Source organism: Gymnoscopelus braueri (assembly GCF_963280865.1).
Source record: "Gymnoscopelus braueri genome assembly, chromosome: 16".
Taxonomy (NCBI): Eukaryota; Metazoa; Chordata; class Actinopteri; order Myctophiformes; family Myctophidae; genus Gymnoscopelus; species Gymnoscopelus braueri.
Window position 1 is genome coordinate 33,742,791 of NC_137616.1, and position 24,671 is coordinate 33,767,461.

The window sequence follows — 24,671 nt, forward strand, 5'->3', positions numbered from 1 at the left end:
CACTTCATATGATTTTTTTTGTACATGTACGTTGCGGACGCGGAGAAGTACGGGCTTTCCGTACGGGCTTTCCCGTCCAGAGCCCAAGACTATCGTATCGAAACAAAATGTAAAAGTCAGACTCGATAAAATACACCTAAGATAGTCTTGATCCAAGGCTATGTCACTGCAGTGTGACAAAATAGGGAATTAAATTTCATTTACGAAAAAAAAAAAAGAAAAAAAAAATTAAGATACAAGGTTTCTGCCCGACAGCAGGGGAGGGGGGAAAAAAGTCAACCCCCGCGCGAGCAAGTCTCGCGAGACGACGGCGGGTTGACCCTGCCCTATGTCTCGCGCACTCGCAGCTCCACAGCTCAGTATATAAAGGAGGACAACGACGACAGGAGGACGGCTGGGACCGGAGGATTGTAAATAAGACCGCCTAAAAACTGTGTTTTATTTACAAGAAAGTAATGCCGGCTACTTTTAACTACCGCTCCCAGTTCTTTTAAACCCGTTTTTTTGTAATTTTTTTCCGCCTATTTTTCCGTGTGGTTGTTTTTTAACACTGCGCGTAATAATGGCGAGCTCGGCTAACTCGAACCCAGTGGTAAGAAGCTCCATCTCTAAAGGACTCAGTGGAAATGAAATGGGGTTAAAATGGTTAAAAACTGTCAACCAGCTGCTTTGTATTGAGGGCAGTAACAAAAAAGAAAAGGGAGGGAAGTATCTTTGTGCCAACAAATTCACCATTATTTTTTTAATAAAATAACAAAAAGGTATTGCCAATAATAGGCCATTTCAACCAGATTTGGAAACTAGAGAGAGAGAGAGAGGTCTCTGTCTGAAAGCATCTAGTGTGAAACAACATGAGGGACTGGAATGAGCCAGAGAATACAGTGCCCTGCAATAAAAATAGATGTGACTTAGCAAAGTCGCATCTATTTTTATGCAAGGCACTTTATTTTCTGCCTCATCTTATGACAAAGTTGTTGTTTTTTGGGGGGGGGGAGGGGGGATCTAGGGACTGTTTCTATGGGTTTTTGGGGGGCTTTTAGAGACTATTCCTATGAATGAGTCAGCTTAGTCTGTTAGGGGGAAATTGTGCTCGCTTCATGGTTTGTCTTTTTTTTTTAAAGGCATTCTCTATTAAATAATCTTAGTCTTAATGGATTCCCTGTGTTGTTGGAAAAGTAACGTTTAATAGCCGAGTCAGTCAGTATTCATGATTGAGGGAATTGTCGTTAACACTGGCAAATAGCAGATGTAAACGTACGTCAAGCACCTTTTATCATCCACTGGCAAGTAATCAGATCAGTCTTTTGTGGAAATTACAGTCATACAGATACATTTCGATCAGAGAAAGAACAGCCTGGCAGCTCTGGAGAGAATATAGCAGTCTTATTACGTCCACCATTCCACGAACAACAAGGCTTGGATAGATAGACGTCCCCCCCCCACAACAGCTCCACTGTTTTTAATTCCTTCCTTTTAACTATAAGCTAAAATCTACCCCCCTCCACCGACAATCATACTACAAGAAAAAAAAAGCCGATCACCCATTTTATTCCATAAATATCCATAAATTCGCCACTAAAAAGGCTAATGTGGCGCCCGATCGCCCGCTCCGTAAAATGGCTTCCACGTCTCCTCTAGTCTCTCTGGTGTTGTGGTGCTCCTCCTTTCGGCTGCCGGGGTTTTATACAGCCATATTGTGCTCTCTATATAGACTGGCCCGGGATGGGAAGGTGCTACTGGACGCTACGTCACCGGCTCGAACATATAAACACCACACCGGGCTTTAAATAGTGGAGAGTAGACCGAGGCTAGAGACCGATCGAGGTCCGTCCATGGCTGCGGACATCGGGGACAGTGTGGCTAAAAATAACAGGATCGAAGTCCCGATATATATGAGTGATCGGGACCTCGATCCTGTATTTTGAGCCCTTTTAGATGTTGTATTTCTGTGTGGGTGTGCGCTATACGTGCCACGTCAACGAGAAATGCCACGTTTGTAACCTGTTTGACTGAGTTGTTTACAATACAGACCAGGTTAGATCCTGTTAGCCGCTTTAGCAATGGCGCAGTGCTTCTGCTGAGCAATGCATTGTCCTTCATGTCCAGATACCACATATGGTTGCATGACCTGACCACTGTACTAGCATGGGTCTAGTTGATTGTTAAGACACTAAACTACTACAAAACTACTACAACTGTAGTAGTAGTTTGTTACAGCATAGATGCTGACCTAGCCTAGGATCAAGACTATATAGATATATGTTTTAATTTTTATATCAAAATATCAAAATCGATAAAATACATATATGATAGTCTTGATCCAAGGCTAATGCTCTTGTTTTTTTTTAACTGTATTCTATATTATGCTGATTTGGCAAAATATCAATATTTTTGATATTGTAAAATTACAAAGGCACAAGTGGGTGATATAGGGTTATGTTTTTGTTTGTGCACTCGGGGCACAGTCACATGCATAATAATGGCCTATAACTGGTGGATATTTCAATAAAACTGATATTGTAGGATGGCATAAACTGTTAAAATGTTAGATGTTAAAGAAAGCCCTATTGGCAATACCAGGCAGGGATGAGACTTAAATATTTGGGTGAAATACATCTTAGGCAGTAGGCACAATAACATTTCTCCAGGGGAGAACAGCATCTTCTGTTGTGTTTTGTATCTAGTGTTGTCCTGATGACTGCTGTGTTCAAACCCCAAACCAATGTCTTCTGTCCCCTCTCAGCCTAAACTGTATAAGTCTGTGATTGAAGATGTCATCAATGAGGTTCGTGAGCTGTTCCTGGATGAGGGTGTGGACGAGCAGGTTTTGCAAGAGCTGAAAACGGTAAACACCACCCACCTGTTTCTGTTGCTTTATGTGTTGCTAGGGAAAGGAATCGGTTACTTTTCAAGCTGTCATGTAATGACTTTGTTTGCAACTGAGAGGATACTTTGAATTGTCGTGGAATTGTGTGTTAACAGCAGGTTCGAAGTAACAGCTTAAGCATATTTTCTGTGGCCGCATAGTACTTGACCAGGAAACTTTAATTTCCACCCTTTGTATTAAAATAATCTAAACTACTTGGATTGATTCATACCCGTCCCATGCTCAACTAAATTGAGTGTCACTTTGCAAAAGGCATTTGTCATAAAAAGTGTCACAGACAAGAAAGACAAGACCTTGAACAGCACTTGTACGAGAGACTGCACACCTTGGTTTGTAACAAAAATTACAAATGTAGAATTCAATAGCTCTTTCACGAGAAAGGTTATGTAACCTGAAAATTATATTTAAATAATTTGACAGTTAGTGTAGAACAGGCTACAAAATGGACAGAGAAATAGAAGCGAACAATTCATTTCCCATACAAATTAGCCCGGGGGAAAGAAAACCCCTGTCAGCTTCACAAAGTGATGCTAGATTACCTGCGGGCCACTCTCTTTATAGTTGGCAAATGGGTTTTCATAGTCCCCATGGCTATACTTGTTCGGTAATGTTTCTGTTTTACAATTAAGTGTAATAATTGTGCTACTTTCCTGGGTTTTACACTGATGCAATTGCGTGTTAAATCGCTTGAGCGGCTTGTTATTTATAATATAGATGGAATAAGTAGGATAAATGTGATGTTGCTAGGTACGCTTCCTGTGTCTGTGACACATTGAAATCCTAACGGATTCTCTAAACCCCCCATTGATCCGCCTAAGGCATGAGCCCACATTTTAATGCTACATTGTGAACAGCAAATCTGTGTTGAAATCAAATAAATGAACAAAAGAATCCTCGCTGGGCTGCCTCCGTGGGCACACTGTATCAGGGCTGATGTACTGTAGAAGTCCATGTTACTTGACTTTTCCGTTTTTTAACAACTTGAACCCTATCCCTCCCTGTCCTATAACAGTCTTCTGCATCATCCTCCATCATGTTAGTTAGTTTTGTGTGCATTGTCGTGTGCCTGTGAAAATATTTGATAGGTTGGAAAATATGTGATAGGTTAGCACCATAGTGTCCAACAGTTCCATTGTTCACCTTTTAACTGCTTACTAACGAATGTCACCCGTCACCCTTTTCCGTTCCATTGCATTTGTACTCTGTTCACTATTGACGGAAGCCAAAATGCTGTGAATTAGCCCCTTGAACCCCAGCGTCCCTATTCTGGGGGGACCATTTGCCCAAAATAGCAGAAGAGATTTGGTTGGTGTAGATAAAAAAAAAAGAGCGCACTTAGTATAGTGCAACTCAGGTCTGTTTGAGTAAGTGTTTAAGCCTGTATTACTCATAATATGTTTATTTGTTTTTTGTCTGTTTTCTACTGCCGCTCCAGCTGTGGGAGAACAAACTAATGCAGTCCAAGGCAGTGGAGGGCTTCCATACCGAAGAGCAGGCAGCCCTGCAGGCCGCGCACCAGCAGCAGCAACAGCAGCAGCAGCTTCAGCAGCAGCAGCAGCAGCACCACCACCAGACCCACCAGGTGCAGCAAATCCAGCAGATCCAGACACAGCCAGCGCAGCAACAGCAAATTCTGATGCAGCAGCCACCACAGCAGCAAGGTTGGTCTGAGCCTCACAACTCTCACGGTATAAATGTAGTTAATGGCATGGTCTAATACAGAGGTTCTCAACCAGTGGTCCTTCAGGGGGTTCCAGGTGGTCCCCAGCTAAATGATGGAGAGTTGGTAACCAAATGGACCCTTATTAGATCTTTAACTCTTGACAGCGTAAAATGAAACCAAATGGACCCTCACGGGTCCATTTGGTTTCATTTTACGCTGTCAAGAGTTAAATTATTGTTAAACATCTGCATTACTGAATTAAAGAATTGTTATTGTGATCAACATTTGCCTGTTATCTCTCCTATTGGTACCAACATCGATACAGCATGGAATTGTGGACAAAATCGTATCCAACGATTACAAAATATTCTAAGTGTCGGGTCTGAGTGAGAGTCTAAATCTCATCAAACGGTGGTCCGTGGCTCAAATGCTGAATAAATAATGGACCTTGATAAGAAAAGGGTTGAAAACCACTGATCTAATCCATGTTGAGAGAAGGTGCAGAGGGGGGAGAAGGGCAGATGTACAAGCTCGCCGTGTGGCACGAAGTGACAACGCTGTGAGCTTGTACATCTTCTATTCTTGAATAGCCGACGCAAACATCTAAAATGACACAGATTCTTTCCCGGTTAGGGGAAGAGAGGATTCTACTATCAAGGTGTTCCAAGGAGTTAAACCATATTCACTTGTATTTTAAGGACAGGAATTGTTATGTTGTTATAATACACAACGTGGGATTGAGTCTGGCATTAGATCAGTCATTATTTCATTTCCCCTTCTCTGCCATGATTTTAGAAGAAACTGAAATTGCCTCAAACATAATCCAACATAACTGACAGTAAGTGTATAACATGGTCTGAATTGTTTCTCATCTCTCATGTACAGCTCCCCAGCAGCAAGTCATTGTTCAGGATCCCAAGATTCTGCAGCATATGAGTGCGACGGGGATGGTGAGTGAACATTCATGCAAGCACTCGTCTTGTGCGTGTGCATAGCTGCCTGTGTGTGTGTGTGTGTGTGTGTGTGTGTGTGGTCCGACAGGTGATGTCTCGATATTGTCAAAATGTATCAAAAGTTCCTTGATTGCACAAGTCAGCCGTATAATTACAACATCCTCCGTTCGATTCTGGTCCAGGGAGCTGTGTTTCGGTTCCCCGTAGTAACCATATAACACGCACGTACAGACCGGTCCAGAGACATCCCTGCTGTACACAGTGAGTGCGTGACTTGGCCCGGTCGAGCTGTGTGGTGGAGACAGATGGAAGCAGGACAGGAAAAGGAAGAACTCGGGCGAACTCCTCAGGAAGTCATCAAACAAGGCTGTCGGGGGTTGAGGATTACTGGACAGATGAATCCGGGAGCGCTCAACCTTCTTACACAAGCCCTATGCTCCCTCGTCCTCCATGGCCTCCACTCTCTCTCTTGCGCCGTCCCGTTTATACGTTTCCTTGGTGTCGCGCCCACCCGTCATCTTAGATTCTTTTTTTTCTCCTTTTTGCTTTCGTCTCCCCCTTTTCACATCACCTCCGTTGCACGAGCAATCTGTTCGTGTCAGAAGTCACATCTGTTCCTTTCTAGCGCCACGTGCCCTTTTAGTTGCTTTTCTTTTTTGAGCTGTGCCTGCATTTTCTCACAGCGCTACAAGTGCGTTTCATGTCGTGTTTTGAGTTCCTTGGAGCAGGTGGTTCTCTTAAAGCCTTCGTTTTGTTTGTTAAACGCAAATCAAACCGGGCAAATTAAACACACAAACCTAATGACGGACGATCTCATCGGTGTATGACTGTGTGTGTGTGTGATTGGTGAATGTAACTCGCATAGTAAAGTGTTATGCATAAAGTAAAGTGTTTCTATAGCATAAAGGTGCTATTGAAAAGCAGACCATAATACCATATATCTACAATATTACCAACTGCCATCGACCTTTGGCTGTTTCAAATCATCTTAACCCGTTCAATCTAGGAACACATCCGTGTCATTTTAGATTTGAGCTTTAACCATTATTTTATACTTTGGCTATTCAAAAATAGCAGATCTACAAGCTATGAGCTTGTAGATCTACTATTTTTGAAAAATCTTGAAAATGTGTGCAAATCTATGAATATGTATATTTTTAAAGGGAACATTTTTGACTCAAATCTTCGCTTCCGGGGGATCCCTGGAACAAAAATATTTTCAGATGGGGGTCCGTGGCTAAATAAATATAATTTTGGGGGTCCTTGACATGTGAGTGTGTGGGGCTCTCTAGTCTAGTAGCTTCATGACGGTGTATGTGTGTGTGCTCTTCATTTCTCCTCTAGAGTGCAGCAGCAACTGCAGCAACTTTGGCCCTGCCCACAGGATTCGCTCCACACCAACAGCTCATCACCAGTGCAGGTAACGCACACACACACACACACACACGCACACGCACACGCACACGCACACGCACACACACACACACACACACAGCTAGACCATTGATCATGCTGAAAGGTTTATCCAATCAGGAGAGAACTGTTACAAGACAAACAAGTGAAATTTTAAGTGGTGAAACAAAAACAATTACAAAAGAAAACCGGAATACTATAAATTGAAGCTGATAAGTGGGTTCTCTCTCCTGATTGGATGAAATTGCTGTTTTTTTGTAGCTTTTTGACTGACTATTGATATTTTCTCTATTATTTTAATTACCGTAGTTAAAGTTGCAAACACACAAAACTGTTGCCGTTATTGTTATTCTTTATGTAAAACCTCCTTTTTATTCTTTTTATTTCAGTTCACTACAATGTTTTTGTTATTCTAGTTTGAGTTATTTCATTAGTTTTAACCCATTAAGACCTGGAACGCATCTGTGTCATTTTTAGATTTCGTTAGGCTATTCAAAAATAGCAGATATACAAGCTCATAGCGCGGCACCGAGTGCCGCGCTATGAGCTTGTAGATCTGCTATTTTTGAAAAAAACGTGAAAAAATATTTTAAATTTCTTTTTTTCAAAAAACTGTTAGGATTTAGATTTTTTTTTTGAATTGGCCTCAGGCCTTAATATTAATGAACTATACTAACCCTGCTCTGTCCCTCGTCTCCCAGGTCAGATCCTGCAGGTGGTGCGCGCTCCCAACGGAGCTCAGTACATCATCCAGCAGCCCCAGCAGCAGATCCTGCTGCAGCAGCAGATGCAGCCCGGCGGCGTGCAGGCCCCTGTCATACAGCAGGTACGCCCCATGACACAGGTAGGTCGGCCCCACGACTAGGGCTGGGTATTGCCTACTGCAACAATGGTTCTCAAACTGGGGGTCCCCAGATGATTTTGTGGGGGGGGGGGGTCCCCCAGATGATTGGCTTAAATGTGCAGCATTGTTTTCTCGCTCAACAGTAAACAAACCAACATGCAGTCTAAGTGTATACAGGGTATCTGCACATTTCTAAAGTGACAATTTAAGGACTTTAAGACCTTTTTTAATACCTCTAAAATGAAAAATCACACCCAGTGTGAAGAGAGTGGTGCCTTTCATGAGTTCATTTCATTAGTTACTTTTTACAGACTTTGATGACTTCAAAGTATTTTTACTCATTTTAAGTACTTTAAAATGTTTTTACAGATCTGTACGTGTTTTTACTCATTTTAACATCTTTTAAGTATTTTTTACTCATTTTTAAGTATTTTTACTCATTTAAAGTATTTTTACTCAGTTTAGGGACTTTAAAGTATCTTTACGAATATTTAAGTATTTTTACTAATTTTAAGTATTTTTTACTAATTTTAAGTATTTTTACTCAAAAGTGTGTGTGTGTGTGTGTGTATAATTAGTGTAACTGGTTGCATCTTTGTGTTGCAATCAGCCGCAGCTGTTGAGGCTGTGCTCGAACATACAGAGAGGCCGTGCTCATACGGACGGACGGACACACAGACGGACACCCGGACAAAGTCAAGTGTAGGAGTGGTTGGCACCACTCAAAAATAAATAAACTAATAATAAGACTATTACTACATCAAAAGTAGGAAACAAAGTATACTATAGAAAATGTCAAACATTGGCCAAATAGTCAAATATTACCTAAGAAAGAGGCAAATAGACAATCTACAAACTTTGAAGAAAAGTTTGTGAACCCTTGGCCTACAACCATCACCATCAGGGCCGTGTTTAAGCACAGGCAATGTAGGCAAATGCCTATGTCCTGTCAGGGGGGTCCCAAAAATGCACCCATGCCGTATCGATAACGAATACGATCAGATATATTTCCGGCATTGCCGTATTGATGTTTTTTTTTATCAGAGCCCTAGACAGGCAGTGCAGCAACTCAGGAGGAAAACCTCTGAATTTCAAAGGCTATAGACTTCTTCAGGCATGGAAGATGAGGAAACCCTATTTGGTGTAATTGAAAACGCTATATATCCGTTTTGCCAAGTCACTCGATTTTAAAAGTCATGAGAAATCACAGTGCCCGGCTTTCCTCCAGTAATCTTCCCTCCTGAGGCCGTAAACTCATAGACTTCACTAATTAGTTTCTTGACCAAATTTCTCTGAGGTAACAAACTTATACTTAATATACTAAGCGTATTATTATTAGCATATGCATAAGACTACCTCATAGCTATACTTACGTTTCCTCTGTAGTGAAAGTCCATGCAAGCTGCAATTACAGATATGTTAATGCATGTATACATTTATAGGATATATAGAGTAAAAGTGCAGGCTTTAGAAAGAAGAAATAATTGTGGATGGATGAAAATGTAATGAAGTAAATAGATTTGCTGCTCAATATGACTGGAGCTGAGCATCAAATAGGCATTATATTATAATACAATATAATAAATTAGATCAAAAATAATACTGGCGCCCCTTAGCAAAAGTTTAAGCCTCCTGGTTGGATGTGACAATAATATTGACAATTGTAATATATTGTCACCGCCTGCTGCTGGCGGTGAAACTTGATACCCTCTGATGGAGGAGAAAATATGCTGTGGCTTTGGAAAGTATTCAGGCCCCTTCACTGTATCTCTGTTTTTCAATTTAAATATATATGCACACAAACATAATAGTGTACTGGTGTAAAGCAAAGAGGAAAAAAAGTATTTTGGTTTTGTCAGTATTGTGTGTAGACAGATGGCACTTTCTTTTTTTCTTTTTTTTTCTTTACAAAAAATACTTTGCATATCGTTGCTGTCGGGTGGAAAATGTCCAAAACATTTCAGAATTCAAAAATAGCAGATCTACAAGCTCAAAACCCGTCGCTTCGCGACACGTTTTAAGCTTGTGGATCAGCTATTTTTGCTACTTTTGTGTAACACTGGAATTTAAAAGTAGGGCATTAATTTACGGAGAAAAAAAACACCATAAAAAGTTTAAATATGGAGATGCAGTTTTCTGCCCGAGAGCAGCGATATAAAGTATTTACTATATAGTGAAGGGTTTAAATGCTTTCCACTGCCTCTGCGTATCCTCCAGGTTGAGCTGTTGGCCCTCTAGTGGAGGCCCAGGATGCTCTCATTGGACATTTACCGTGGCGGAACAAATCTGTTGAGCTGCATGGTTTAGGTTGTGTTTTATCAGCCCACAAAACCATACTTGACATTTCAGGTTGAACTTCACTCGCCGTATGTTAGAAAGACAGCATGAATTGTGTTCCTCTTCTTCAAGCATTGGAAGGACTGAAATAGAAATCTTTGAAATGGAGACAAAGGATCAAATCTGGCGGAAAATATGGGCTCTCAGAGCCAGCATTCAAATGTCACCATAAATTTGTAAATGTTTCCCCCTAAAGAAAACGAATAATTAATGATGCACAAACCTCTCTGAAGCTGTAAACCCTTCAGTTTGATCGATAATGACCTGAAATGCCTGAATTGGTTTGTGAGATCCCTGCCAAGGTATGCTGAAAAAGGTTAATTCCGCCTATATCCCATTCCACAACACATGGTATTTCATTTTTATTGAGACGGATGATATGAAAACATTGAGGGAAACAGCACAGCGTAGACCGAGGAAGAGAGGACTTTGATCATTGGCCGGGGAATGGGTGCACATGTGTCAGTCCAAAAGGTGGGGACTAAATAAAGTCCTTTCAGTCCTTTTATTTCATTTTTTTTCTCAGTTGAAAATAATGTTTAAACCTTTTTGTTGCGCAATGCTTATTCAAAGCATATAAATGAGGCTTAACAAACTCTTCCTAACTTGTGTATGGGTGCAGGTCCTTGCTCCGATGCAGGGAGGCCTTCCCCAGCAGACAGGCGTCATCATTCAGCCACAACAGATCGTCCTCGCCCAGGGAAACAAAGTCCAGGGCAACGCACAGGTCAGTGTCCACAGTGTACTTAATCTCTCGAGACAGACAGATTCTGCTAACAGCAGAATCTGTCAGCACCACTGCCTTAAACATGTAGTGTTGTTGTTGTTGGTGGTAGGAATGAACACAGAAGCACCTGGGAGGAAGTGGACTAAGAAAGGGAAGGAGACAAATCGAGTTCTTGTCACTACACAAAAAAAGAGGTCGTGCCCCCAGAGAAAAAAAAATAAGGTTTCCCCCCCCCCCCCCCCAGAAATGACAGAATGGGTTCCCAGATTGACTTTTACTAAACAACAGTCTTCTATTTGGTTCTCTAGGGAAGTCACCCCAGATATTTTGCTGACCTGAGCTTTTTGTCACGCCAAACAGGAAGGCAATAATGGCTGGCTCAAATTGCAATGAATTAGATTAGACAAAATGCTTCTAGAAACTAGTGTGGTATATCGCTGTTCAATTTCCAATAATTTCCAATTGCGACAAGGGTTTATTATTTCCACTAGCATCTCCGAGATATTATAACAACAAATCGTCTATATTTACCCTGTGTAATTTAGAGGAGGCGTTTTCCAAACCTTATCATGTCACAGACCCCCAAATTGACTTTTATTAGGCCATGGACCCTCATTTTAAATTCTGTCTTGATATGAATCAATGTTTTGGTTTAAATTAAATTGTTTAAATATCTTCATAATTGTACATGAGAAATTGATTCATAATGGTCGATATGGAAATATTTATGTATTGTAGTAATTTCAAGTGAATTGTATTATAGTTAAATTAAACTATTTGTCTGACACTTCCCCAGTCTCCAGAGCCCATTATTAAAACCATTGATTTTAGTGGGGTCCCGGGACCCTCAGGGGTTCCTTGATGGTGTTACAAATGGACCGTTACAGGTCTTTGGAACCAAATGGTCCATTTGATGGGGTTCCAAAATGACCGTTACAGGTCTGTGGAACCAAAATGGATCCTTACGGGTCACATTTGGTTCCATCTGTACACTCAGAGATATGGGAGGTCTTTTGAAATGTTAACTTTGACAAACACTGACCTATATTGTGTTCCCTCCTGTTTGTGTTCCCGATAGGTGATGCAGGCAGCCATGGCAGCTCAGCCTGGTCAGACAGCAGCTCAGCTGCAGCAGATCCAACAGGCCCAGGGTGCAGCTGCACCACAGGCCCAGCAGCCACAGCAGCAGCAGCCACCTATGATGCTGCAGGTGGACGGAGCGGGCGACACCTCCTCGGAAGAAGACGAGGACGAGGAGGAAGAGTATGATGAAGACGAAGAAGAGGAGAAGGATAAGGACGGCGGCGCGGACGGCCAAGTGGACGAGGTACGTTATGTGTTGGAGGAAAAAAACGGAATTGGCCCTTGACGAAGCCAAAGGCGAGATCCTGGCTGTCTTGGCTTCTTGTCAGCTGTTTAATAATGTTTTTCATTGCCAACCTGTAATACTGCTATACATTGACTCCAGAGGCATTTTGATCGACGGTATTTGACTAAAAATTACATATGATAACCCTGATCATATCCTCTGTGGTGACAATCGGGCAGTGAATGACTAATTGGTTGTAAAAGTTAGGCTGTACTGTTTGGCATAGCATTTTCACTTTTGCTTTACATTGCCTTCGTCATAATGGACCGAGTCCATCTGGTTGACACACAGTTTCAAACCACAACCGTATACGAGTTGGTGAGAAGATATGAAGGGAAAGGGGAAGTAAAATTGTCTGGAGGAGGATTTAGCAGTAGTTGGAGAAAAAAGGAACTTGGACTTCAACTCGAGAGTGTAAAAACTGACCCTTATAGGTCCTTTATGGACTATTTATTATGGACCTGAAGAATGAGACTGATTGCATTTGTAAGCTTGTCTCAACTTAAGCCAAGTGACGATGTCTCACATGTCCACACCTGTAATGTAGGTTATGCTTGTTGACATGGGTGGTGGTGTTAACTCGCTAACATGGGTAGTGTTGTTAACTTGTTAACATGGGTGGTGGTGATAACCACTTAAACCCCAGCATCCATATTGTGGGGAAAGCTTTCGCAGGAAAATAGCAGATCGACAAGCTCACAGCGCGCGTCGTGAGCTTGTCGATCTGCTATTCTCAAACGAAAGCTTTCCCCACAATAACAGAAAACAGAAAATACACTAGTATAGAGCCCTGAGGGACTCGGGTCAACCATATAGTGGTTAACATGGTGTTGTTTCCTTGCCCAGGAGCCGCTGAACAGTGGGGACGACGTGAGTGATGAGGAGGACCAAGAACTGTTTGATACAGAGAATGTAGTGGTGTGCCAGTATGACAAGGTAAGACATCAAAACACACACGCACGCACGCACGCACGCACGCACGCACGCACGCACGCACGCACACACACACACACACCATAAGAATAGTGAGGCCAGTCAGTCAGCAGCCTGCACTAAACAGTGGTGGAAAAAGTACTCAGATATTTTACTTAAGTAAAAATAGCAATACCACAATATAAAAATACTCTGTTACAAGTAAAAGGCCTGTGTTCAAAATGTTACTTGAGTAAAAGTACAAAAGTATTTGTATCAAAATATACTTAAAGGAGAATTCCGGACATTTTAAGTGTTATCTTTGATGTGTCGTTACTCACCTACCGACGTAACAGAGACTGTTTCTCTACTGGCAACTTGGTGTTGCCAGGTTCTGGAGAGAAACAAGCAACCAGTGTTAAATCGTTCGGCAGTAGCGCTAGCCTCTCAGGAACTTTCAGCGCATGTTTGACTATCATGAGACTCTACAATGAGTAGTAGTAGAGAAAAAAATCAATTATAATAGACGAATTTCCCTAAGCCACGCACTCCCATTATGACAACGGAGGGGGTTGAAAAAATGACGACAGGGGAATCTCTGGAAAAAAACAATGCCACTTTTTACGTCGGTAGGTGAGTAACGACACATCAAAGATAACACTTAAAATGTCCGGAATTCTCCTTTAAAGTAATACAATGCAGGTCCACAAATAACAATTTTTAGCAGCCTCTGCCGGTCATTACCATCACTGCAGGTCATTCATTTATTCCTGCGTTACCCAGAATTCCATTTGTTTTCACCGGAAGACGGAAGTGTTTCAAAAAGCGTTCTTTTAATTGTTTTATACTATCTGTGTATCGTTTCTCTTAGCCAGTGGAGCTTTAGTTACCGTGAGCTGTGTTTTCTTTTGCTGTTGTTTTTCGATCTTCAAATCCTACAATCTCTTAAAAACAGCGTGAGATTCCTTTTTGTTATTAGCGCGGTAGTTCCTGGCCAAACAGGAAACCGGTGCGGTAGTTCCTGGCCAAACAGGAAACCGGTGCATTTCCGTTTCCGTTTTCTGGCCGGATGACGTCATTTTTGCGGGAATGACTACCCTAGCCACCGTTTCAATATAAAATATTTTATAAAAGGCTTTCGGGGGTGAAATTCATGGAGTGGGTGTTGTGAAACATTTGCCACTCACAAAAGATATACAATTTAACTTTAGTTTTGTTGAAAAAGTTACCTAGTATTACTTTAAAGTATCAAAGTAAAAGTACTAAAATGTCTGAAAATAGCCGATCTACAAGCTCACAACGTGTCGCGATGCGACACGTTGTGAGCTTGTAGATCTGCTATTTTCAAATAGCCTATGTAGGGCTGAACGATTTTGAGAAAAAATCTATTAGCGATTTTTCTGACTGATATTGCGATTGCGATTTGATTTACGATTTTTAAAATTTCTTTAAAAAATAAAAATAAATCTTAAAAAAAAGAGAGGTTTCCGCCCGACAGCAACGATGTGTATTTATGAATCTCATCAATCCTCTAACCCACGTCAATGAGTTGGAAACCTATAGATACATTTGGGACGTTTATTGGCCATTTAAAAAAGAAACGCCGGGTGAAACCCTTCTAGTCCTATGGCGTTTATGTGCATGTGATCTTGCACGCAAACACCTGCATGCGTGAGCGTGAGATTTAAGAGGCTGTAAAAGTGAAACTGTGTCTGTGTCTACGCTCGCACTCCCACGCCGTTCATTTCCTCCCCTCCGTTTCCCTCTCCCCACAGATCCACAGAAGTAAGAACAAATGGAAATTCCACCTGAAGGACGGGATCATGAATCTGAACGGGAGAGACTATGTCTTCTCCAAGGCCATCGGGGATGCCGAATGGTGAAACACAAGTAGTGGCTGGGGGATGGAAAAAAAGAAAAAAATCCAGGAAGACGAATGATTGATGGGTGATATTGATGATGAATCCACACAAAAAAAGGAGACAGGAGCAGGAACTCTGCTGGAACACAACCTTCTGTCCACTTAACAGAGACGCGTCACTGTCCTTGTGAAAAAGGGCTCCATTTTCAGGAGACCTGCTCCTGAGGGAGACGATGCAACAATAATGAAACTCTTGAGAAACCCAAAAGAACTGTGAGGTACTGTAAGGGTGTTTGGTTTGTCCGTAACGCCTAACTAGCCTTGCGGGATGAAAGACATCCGAGAGGTGGGTGGGGGTGTGTGTGTGTGTGTGTGTGTGTGTGTGTATGGGTGGGTATGTGTGGGTGAATGTATGTATGTATGATTGAGGGGGGAGGGTTAGGATAAACGAATCGCCTGGGAACAGATTGTGGTCTTTTTTTGCTTCCCTTCCCTCCGCAGGCTTCCTCGCCCACCCCCGCCCCACACCACTACCCTCCACCCCCCAATGTCTGAATTCACCTCCTTTTGGAACTTGAGCGTTTTCACATCCAATGCATTCGTAGTGGACCAGTGTGACCCGACTTGATTGTCCCCATGCTTTTCCCTGTGTGTATCAGAGGGCAATCCAGCATAACCTCGTTAAAATGAATAATCAAACTCATCCATGATCAATGCACTGTAGTCGCTTTTGACCGGGTCGACCGGTCAGAGACAAAAACGTAGTGCCACCAGTCAAGGTCGCTGCCTTTCTTTTCATTTTTTTCCTTTTTGTTTAAGAATGGTTGGACTTTGAAGTTTCGTCCCCCCCCCCCCGATCCTTTTTGTTCTGAGATCCTAAAGCCTGAGTTGTACTTAGTTGTGCGTGGGTTGTTGCTCACCCAAATAACCGATCTCGCAACGCGTTGTGAGCTTGTGGATTGGGCTCTTTTCGGTGTGCACAACACCGACGCGCGACAAAGCATAAATCGGGCGTAATTCCATGTCACAGATTCCTGCCGCTGATTTAGATTATAAACTTAAAAGTTTCCATTTTTCCTTCATACATAATTTACCATGGTACAGGTGCCCAATATAGTGTTTTATGGAGTTATTTGTTGTTTTTAAACATTTTAAGAAATTACGTTTCAAGAAATTATGTTTCAATGAAGGTTAAACATTAAGAAGACAAAGTTACAATCACGGTGAAATGACCGCTAATTGTGGCATGATTCCTGATTTCAAGAGTGCTGAATCCAAAAAATAGACTAGCTTTTCTGGAGCCTCATCCCATCTTCAGCTTGAAAACCTAGCAAAAAAAACAACAACAACCATATGATTAGACAGCAAGTTGTTCCAAATGTCATTTCAAAACTTAAATGTTCTCTTGTCTTTCGTGTTGCTCACTCTTGATACAGTTCTTTGCAGCCGTCTAAATATTTGCACTGTCAGTTGATCAAATGTGTTGAAATCAGTCAAACTAGTCTGTAGCCACAGCGTGCTCAATGTTTTGTGTGTGCGTGCGTGTGTGTGTGTGTGTGTGTGTGTGTGTGTGTGTGTGAGAGAGAGACCTTGTGTGTATGATGTGTGTTGTGTACTTAATAGCAGTCTTTTCTCCTGGAAGGGTGCTGCTCAAAGTTTCTTGAACACCCCACAATCCCAAATGTTACAATAGGCATTTTAAATGTTTCTATTTATTCCTGAAGGTTCACACAAAGTTTTTTTTTCTTTTCTTTTCTTTTTTCTTCTTCTTCCGAGTGGTTGGAAAGCTGCACCGAACTGTGCTCTTATAATCAAATAAGTGCTCCTTTCTTTCTGTTGGTTCTACAACGCTCCAAGATGCGCTGTGTCCTAAATCCCAAAAGATTCTCTTTGTGCTCTCATTTTAATTGACTTTTAAACATAAAAAAAAACTGTTTTGTTTTGTATTGATGCAAGGTTCACTTGGGGCCCTGCGTCTTTTGTTTGTTTGTTTTTTGTGCCCCTGTTGCAACAATTTAAAATAAAGTATGTTTTCGGATACATTGTTGCTTTGGTTGTTGGCCAGCTGAACTTACTAAGTATGTTTTATTCAGAAATAACTTTGATACTAAAGGGATTGTTATTAGAATATGGGGTTGATATCAAAGACCCAGATGTAATATACAAAAACATCAAAGCAAACTAACATCCCTGCCTTTTGCTATACGCATTAAACAAATAATTCAGTGACTCCCACCCAAACTAACAGTCTAACTCTATTTTCCCTACTGAAAGCAATGGATCGGATTGTCACAACAACTTATATTGGCTGATTTTTAAACTTTAATATTTTGCAGTGAAGAAGTGCTATTGGTGCACGGCGTGCACGCACCACTACGCTCAAATAGAAAAAATGTCTTGTGCCAAGGAACTGTAATCCAAACTGATTCAGGTTGAGCGCTGTTTCGAGAAGGTCTTTATCACGGTCTTTCAATCCTTTTGGCTTCAGCAAAGCAGCACTCGCTAGCCTAGCTAGCTAGCTCCTCACGGCTTGTTGTATATTTCACATGAACACACTGTACACTTTCTGATGTCACATTTCATGCTTAATTTATACGCCGTCATACGACAAAGTATAAGTCAGGCTCCGTGTCCTCCCCCCTGCCCTTTCTCATGTGTGCCTTGTGGATATCGTCTCTGTCGTGTGGAAACCTCATTATGTCCGAAACTGTTACCTTTTAGGATTCAAATTCAAAAAACGTCAAAAGTAGCAGATCGACGAGCTCGAAACGTGGTGCGAAGCGGCGCGTTTCGAGCTTGTCGATCTGCTACTGTTGCCGTTTACGGAAAAAAAACGCAAAGTTGAAATATAGACATAAGAGATTTCCGCCCGATCGATATAGATATAGTTTCCGCTTCATGGTAGGTGAGCGTTCAAAGAGAGTGCCTCTTTAAAAAAGAGAGAAAAAAATAAGAAAAATGTATACTTGGCTTTTTAATTGTTCCATGTTCTGTCTTTTAACTGCTGTCAGAGTAATTGTTAGGGAAATGTTTGTATCACTCATGTTAATCCTTGTTTTTTCTTTTTTTGTTTTGTAAATCAAGATATTTGTAACCATTACTTGGAGGACTGTGATTTGAATACAGTTTGGGAGGTGGTGTTTTACTGAACAGACATTGCGTTTAGTTTTTTTTCTTCTCTTTTGCTAAAAAGTTAAATTAAAGTAAGAAAAAAATATATATCTTTTTTTCCCCTGTAATTTGTTTCCTGACAGTTTAGAATACTTGAATGGACTGCTTGATACCCATTTTGATATACACATTAAATTATCTTTAAAGGGCTACTGGGCCTATAATTTTTTTTATGGAATCTTACCTTTCTAAAAACCAAAAAATGAACATCTGACATAACGATTAGCATTGGGTTCAGTGTGTAAATCCATAAATCTGTTATGTATCCAAACGCATCAGATTTTCACATGTTGTCCTCACAATTGAAGTTGCCCTTTAAACTGCTGCTTACACGGTTTTACTTCCGTTGAGACGTCATCCATTACATTTAGCATTGAATGTGATCACAAAATCAACTTAAAGAGACCGCTTTAAACTGAATGGTAGTCAGTGGGTAAACATAGCATGGGCGTTCTTGCTCCCTCTCGCTCTCTCTCTGCCTTTACCGTAATTCCTACCCAAACTGATACAAGCCCAGTCTGTTTTCTTAAGGGTAATTATGAGATAAAGGTGTGGTACTGGCCCGGGACTTAAAGCCCCGAATCATGGACCGCAGTGGGATTTCACCGTTGATTGTGGTAAATGGATTTGAGGCGGGCTGTCGGTTCCACGGCCCGTCACGCGCCTCACAAAGAGCTAGTCATTCAGTTGGTATAGCGCGGGGCAGAATGGAACCACACCTGCTCCAGATGAAGTGCGAGCCTTCTCGACACTCCCTGGGCACTCGAACAGACGCCAGTGTTTTTGAGCCGCCGAAGCCTAATTTTCTACAATACTACGGAGTGCAACTGTGCCCGAAAATAACTTTGATTTGTGGAAAGTCTGATGTTTTTTTAGGAGCAACACGGTCGGAAATATAAAGTATAATGGTAAAAATATAAAGGGTTCGAAGTATGAATTATCGGTCCACTGAGGTGGACTGCCACTCAGTTGTATCGCAAAATGGATGAGTTTTTGTTTGTTGGCTGTAACGGTGTGCAAGGCGGCCAAGCTTGCTAATAAGACCTGCCAAGAGTTTCCTGCTTATCTGCACTATATATATGAATGAAATAGTGTGATTTCTGCAGTTCTGTTTCCATTCAACGGTTCAACATCTATTAGCTCAGTGGTTCTCAAAGTGGGATCCGGTGACCCCCAAGGGTCCTTGAGGGAGTTCCAGGTGATCCCCAGCTAAATGATTGATAGTTAGGAACCAAATGGACCCTTATGGGTCTGTAACTCAGAGAGTGTACAAATGGAACCAAATGGACCCATTAGAGTCCATTTGGTTCCATTTGTACACTCCGAGTTAAATTAACCTTGATTTGACAATATCAATTGGGGTCCCAGAGATAGAAATGCCATTAAATGGGGGTTCGTAGCCTAATGCGTGTCAAACTGGGGGTCCTTGAAATTAAAATAACGGCTCTATCACTGCTAGAGCCGTAAAAATCTTCTCTTATGGGGGTCCCTGGCATATCTTTTCAAATGGGGGTCCGCGGGCTATTAAGTGCCAATTTGGGGGTCCTTGACGTGGAAAAAGTTTGAGAACCACTGTATTAGCTCACATGTGGATCCTATAGCAGAAAAGTGATCAGACAAATGGTTTTAAAAAGGCATCTGGGTGTGTGAGAGCGATGGCCCCTGGCCCAGGGTGGCTACACGGTGGGGATTTACATCACTGGAAGGCCTCATGTGAAAGAGGAAACCGTGAATGTTTGTCAGCGCTTGGTTTTTCGATCTGCTTGAACAGACTGGATTCTCTTGAGGAACCACTAAAGAGCCTTTAAGTGTTTTTGGCTGCCCACTCTCCATGGTCTCTGCGTAGGAGACCGTGGGCTCACTCCAGTAGCCACAGGAGGATTCTCTGAGAGCATAGAAGAGGGAAGGGAACTTAACCCTTCAAGAGGACTGTCCCCGTCTCGTTGACGTTCAGGAAATAACGTCACGAAGTCAGGACGAGGGCGGCAACTATCCATCATTTTCGGAGCGATTAATACTGTCGATTACTTTTTCGATTCATTGAATAATTGATGTGTGTTTTGGCCTAAATAATATGAATAGATTTCTTTTTTTGCGACTCAATAGATTAGGCTGATTAACCACGTAAACCCTATGTTATACTTTGTCCTACAACGGTGTCGCACAAAATTAGCCAGCCTTGTAGAAAGAACAGGTTTTTTTTAAAGAAAAGAAAAAAATATATTTGATTTGAATTGATTTTCTTTTCTTTTTTTTTATAGTTGTTTAAATCGATTAGTTAGATTAACTGTCACCCCTAGTCAGGACAGACAGTACGAGCATAAAGCTTTGGCAGTACGCCATGCTTTCCACAAAGTCATACATTTCCAGCGACGGATACAGTGGTACTACAAAGTATATAGGTTAGTATGTTAAGGAGTTTGTGTTCACGAAAGGCCCCGAGAGATGGAAGGGATAGCTTGAGGAATTCAACCCAGTGTTACATACCAAGGCTATCTCATGCCTTGTGAAGTTCCCACTGTATTTGAATTCAGCAATCTAATCTGGCGGCACAGTGCTCCATTGCTGCGGCCCTGCCCTGCTTATTTGAGGAGATGGGTTTATTTGAAATACCCAGAGAGGAATGATTCGGGAAGGCCTGAGAACCAGGGAGAAGGAGAGGAATGTCCATTTAAATCCCATCCAAGTCTCAATCAGTTTGTTTGGACCTGCCCACTATTAGTTGGAGTTGGATCTTCGATTTTCTTTTGTGTGTGCCCCAGTACAGGAAGGTCATACTTGTGTTATTTCACAGCATTTGTGAGCTTTTGAAGCTTAATTGCAAAGATAGTGACTCTGTTGTGAGATGTGAAAGCTGAAATCAACAGAACCTGACTGATAAACCTAGCCTTCAAAATGATGCCAAACACTTAAAAGATGGGGTAAGTGATTATTTTTTGTCTTATTATTGGTTAAAACAAAAAGCTCTTTAATGAACCGAAAATGCATTTTCAGGTCGATTGCCAATTTCAGCCAATCAGGAGAGAGTACCTATTAATCAATGTTATAGTGTTCCAATTGTCTGCTCATGTTTTAGTGGCATCCCTTCCAATGTCACTTATTTATCCTGTCTGAGTCCTCTCTTCTGATTGGATAAAACTGGTATCCCCAATCCCCACCTGAACATGCATTTCCTGTTTACTTAAGAGCTGGAGAGACGAGGAGACTCCTACTGAACAACCCCTCTACCAATGATTACTATCAGAATATAGAGCTATATTTAACATTTATTTTAACAATAAAATATCACTTACCCTACCTTTCTAACTGGAATCAGGTAAATCTTGTGTTGGATATTTGCCAAAACTGTATGCACAAAACATGTGGAGATTCTGGCGGACAGACACACGGCATGGAATCAATATAATCTCGTCTGTGAAAATAATCTCGCAAAAAAAAACGGTCGTACCCAGGGCACATAATGCAGCTCTGCCAGCGCATGCGCACAGTAGCGTTGTAAAGGTCAACCTTTGATTGAATGCAGTTTAATGGGCGACTGGCAAAGATGTACAGTAACTGTGGAAAACATTCAGCTGAAAGTGAAATGCGTTGTCCTGGTAGTCTGTTTAGAATTTACGGCATGAGTCAAGTTTCTGGAACTCACCGGGCAGATGCCACTCTCCATTGGTTCATCCCCATGAATCAAAAGCTATTCCAGTTCTGTGGTTTTTAACCACTAAACCCGCTTATTCTAAAAGCAAGCGGGCTACACTGATTATGCATTATCGTTGCTGTCGGGCAAAAACCTCCTATATCCATATTCTAACTTTTTGTGTTTTTTTCATATATTAACGCCCTATGATCACAGTGTCAGACAAAAAAAATAGCAGATCTGCAAGCTCTAAAACGAGGCGCGAAGCTCTGCTACTTTTGCTGCTTTTGAATTTGAATCCTGAAAAGTAACAGTTTTGGACATATGAGGTTTCCACCCAACAGAGACGATATATAAAATAAAAAAAAGCAACTACTGTATCTTCCAATCTTTCCTGAAATGATCCCCAGTTTTCCAGGAACGTTCCACTGATCATCCAAATATTTCCTTTGAAAAAAGAAAAAGAAAGAAAGAAAAAAAGATGTCACCCAACAACTGCAATACTAACCATATGTTACCAGCTGTCACTGGTAGAGGGTGTTCTTTAAACCATACAACCCTCTGTCATTTCAGATTTATTTGGCTATTAAAAAATAGCAGATATACAAGCTCATAGCGCGGCACCGAGTGCCGCGCTATGAGCTTGTAGATCTACTATTTTTGAAAAATCGTCAAAAGATGTGCAAAATCTTTGAAGATATATATTTTTAAAGCGAACATTTGTAAAATATTTTGTTCCAGGGACCCCCAGAAGCAAATATTTGAGTTACAAATGTTCGCTTTAAAAAATATATATATATATTCAAAGATTTGCACACATTTTCAAGATTTTTCAAAAATAGCCAGAGAAATCTAAAATGACACAGATGCGTTCCCGGATTGAATTGGTTAACTCATAACTACTGTATAAGTTCAATGTTGCCACACAGGCTGTCCCCTGGTTTGGCTTGCTTGCCAATCTACAAGCTCACAACACAACCCATCGCGATGCAACACGTTGTGAGCCATAGTAGATCAGCTTAAACATAAGACAAGGCAAAATTATTATCTCATGTATAAGTCACTTGCGTCCATAAGGGGTTGGAAAAATACTGTAATGCTAGTCAAAACAACGGTGACATTCCAAAGCAGAGAGAAATGTTTCACAAGTATGTGTTTGTTATCATAACTGCAGTTTCTAGAAATGTGCTGATCAAAATAATGGTTGTTTGCCTTTGTAATTAGATTGAATTGTCTCGGGATTGGGGTATATTTCTGGAGAATGTTTTTTTCTTTGGATCACTTTACAATAATTAGTAACAATTTGTAACAACACGCGCACGCGCGCGCGCGCGCACACACACACACACACACACACACACACACACACACACACACACACACACACACACACACACACACACACACACACACACACACACACACACACACACACAAAATAACATGGCAGGGTCAGCCTATAGAAACCCAAAGTAGACAAATGTTTAATGAATCTAGGAAATACAATATATTTTTGGTGCAGGACTAAGTCACATAAAAGTACAGTTCAAAGAGTCCACTCCCTTTGTAAAAACACTCATGTCTGCTTTTCACATCACAGCTACACTAAAAGTGATGTGGAGATTTTTGCAATGTGTCTTTATGCCCCCTTAACACTTGTATTATTATTATTATTATGATTATTATTATTTTATACAGCTCGCAGCTTGAAATAAACAGCTTTTTAAACAAGGTAAGATTCCCAAGGGTATTGCATTAATATGCATAGATCCCCAAAATACAGTTTATTTATTTACATTATGTACCGAGGTGTTGGAATGCTTATATTTTATAGTTTTTATATTTTCATAAATTGGACATTGCACGTTTTCACTGTGAAGTCCTCCAGGCATGCAGGCTGTCCTTGCGTAAAGAAATCTCCAAAAAGAAAACATGTCTCAGAAACTCTCACACTGGGAAATGTAATGCTTTACTTATAGCAGTCATGTCCTCAACTCTATTCTCAATGCCAGACTGAGCCTATTCAATTTAATAAACATAATTTATATATTTCTTTAAGTTTTAATTCAGTTGTTATGGCTATATACGTATCTATATATATGTCTGAGTTTTTAATTTCCCCTCTCAAAGTGACCTTTTTATTGAAAAACTGTAACGACTCAGAATAGAATAGAAAAGAATAAAAGTGTGATTATGAAAAATCTCATATTTCAGTGACACATGATATTCTCTGGAACCGTAAAATCATAACAGGCGAAATTGTGAAAACAGATGAACTCGACCTGAAATTCACAGCAGCGACTTTTTTCCTCCCCCTGTTAAATATACTAACAGATCAACCTACAAATGTTTCCAGTTTTGATTTCATGCTTCTTTCCCACTTTGACCAGTCGTGCCCCTTTACGTGCCCTGGTCCCCATCGCTTGGGGCTCATGTGTGTCCAGACTCCTGGCTGTCCCCTCACTGTTGGCACGTATGTCCAGTAGGGCTGTGAATCTTCTGCTATCTCACCATTCCATTCCGATTCCGATTCTTGGGGTCATGATTCCGATTTTTCCAGATTTTTTCAAAACAAACTATTCTCGATTCAAAAACGTTTTTTTCCCGATTCAAACGATTCTCCCTGCAAAACGATTCTCGATTCAGAACGATTCTTGATTCAAAACATAGGATTTCAGGATATACTCCAGTCTGCTGGCATGAGAGCAGAGTACATTTATGTAGCTTTTATAATTGTAAAGGTTTTATCAACTGATAATAATGTAAACACACAAAGGTAAATCCAAGATCCCCCCCAAAACTTTTTTTCAAATTTTCTTTTTTTTGGGGAAAATGAGAATCGTTTCTGGATCGTCCAACAGTAGAATCGCGATTCGTATTCGAATGGATTTATTCTGACACCC

General features: G+C 41.1%; 1 protein-coding gene across 3 annotated transcripts; it reads left to right on the top strand.

The window, feature by feature from the left end:
• Window positions 1-377: 377 nt before the first annotated feature.
• On the top strand, window positions 378-17,006 carry gtf2a1 (general transcription factor IIA, 1). 3 transcript variants are annotated; one of them, XM_080453677.1, is made up of 10 exons: window positions 378-592; window positions 2,744-2,845; window positions 4,323-4,548; window positions 5,436-5,500; window positions 6,848-6,923; window positions 7,618-7,760; window positions 10,720-10,824; window positions 11,903-12,151; window positions 13,040-13,129; window positions 14,881-17,006. In XM_080453677.1, the coding sequence occupies exons 1-10, from the start codon at window positions 563-565 to the stop codon at window positions 14,986-14,988; spliced, it is 1,194 nt and encodes a 397-aa protein (XP_080309803.1). In that variant the 5' UTR covers window positions 378-562; the 3' UTR covers window positions 14,989-17,006. The 3 variants fall into 3 exon arrangements, with proteins under 3 accessions (XP_080309803.1, XP_080309804.1, XP_080309805.1); XM_080453678.1 differs by having other exon boundaries at window positions 7,618-7,742; XM_080453679.1 differs by lacking the exon at window positions 378-592 and adding an exon at window positions 1,958-2,034.
• The last annotated feature ends 7,665 nt before the right edge of the window (window positions 17,007-24,671 follow it).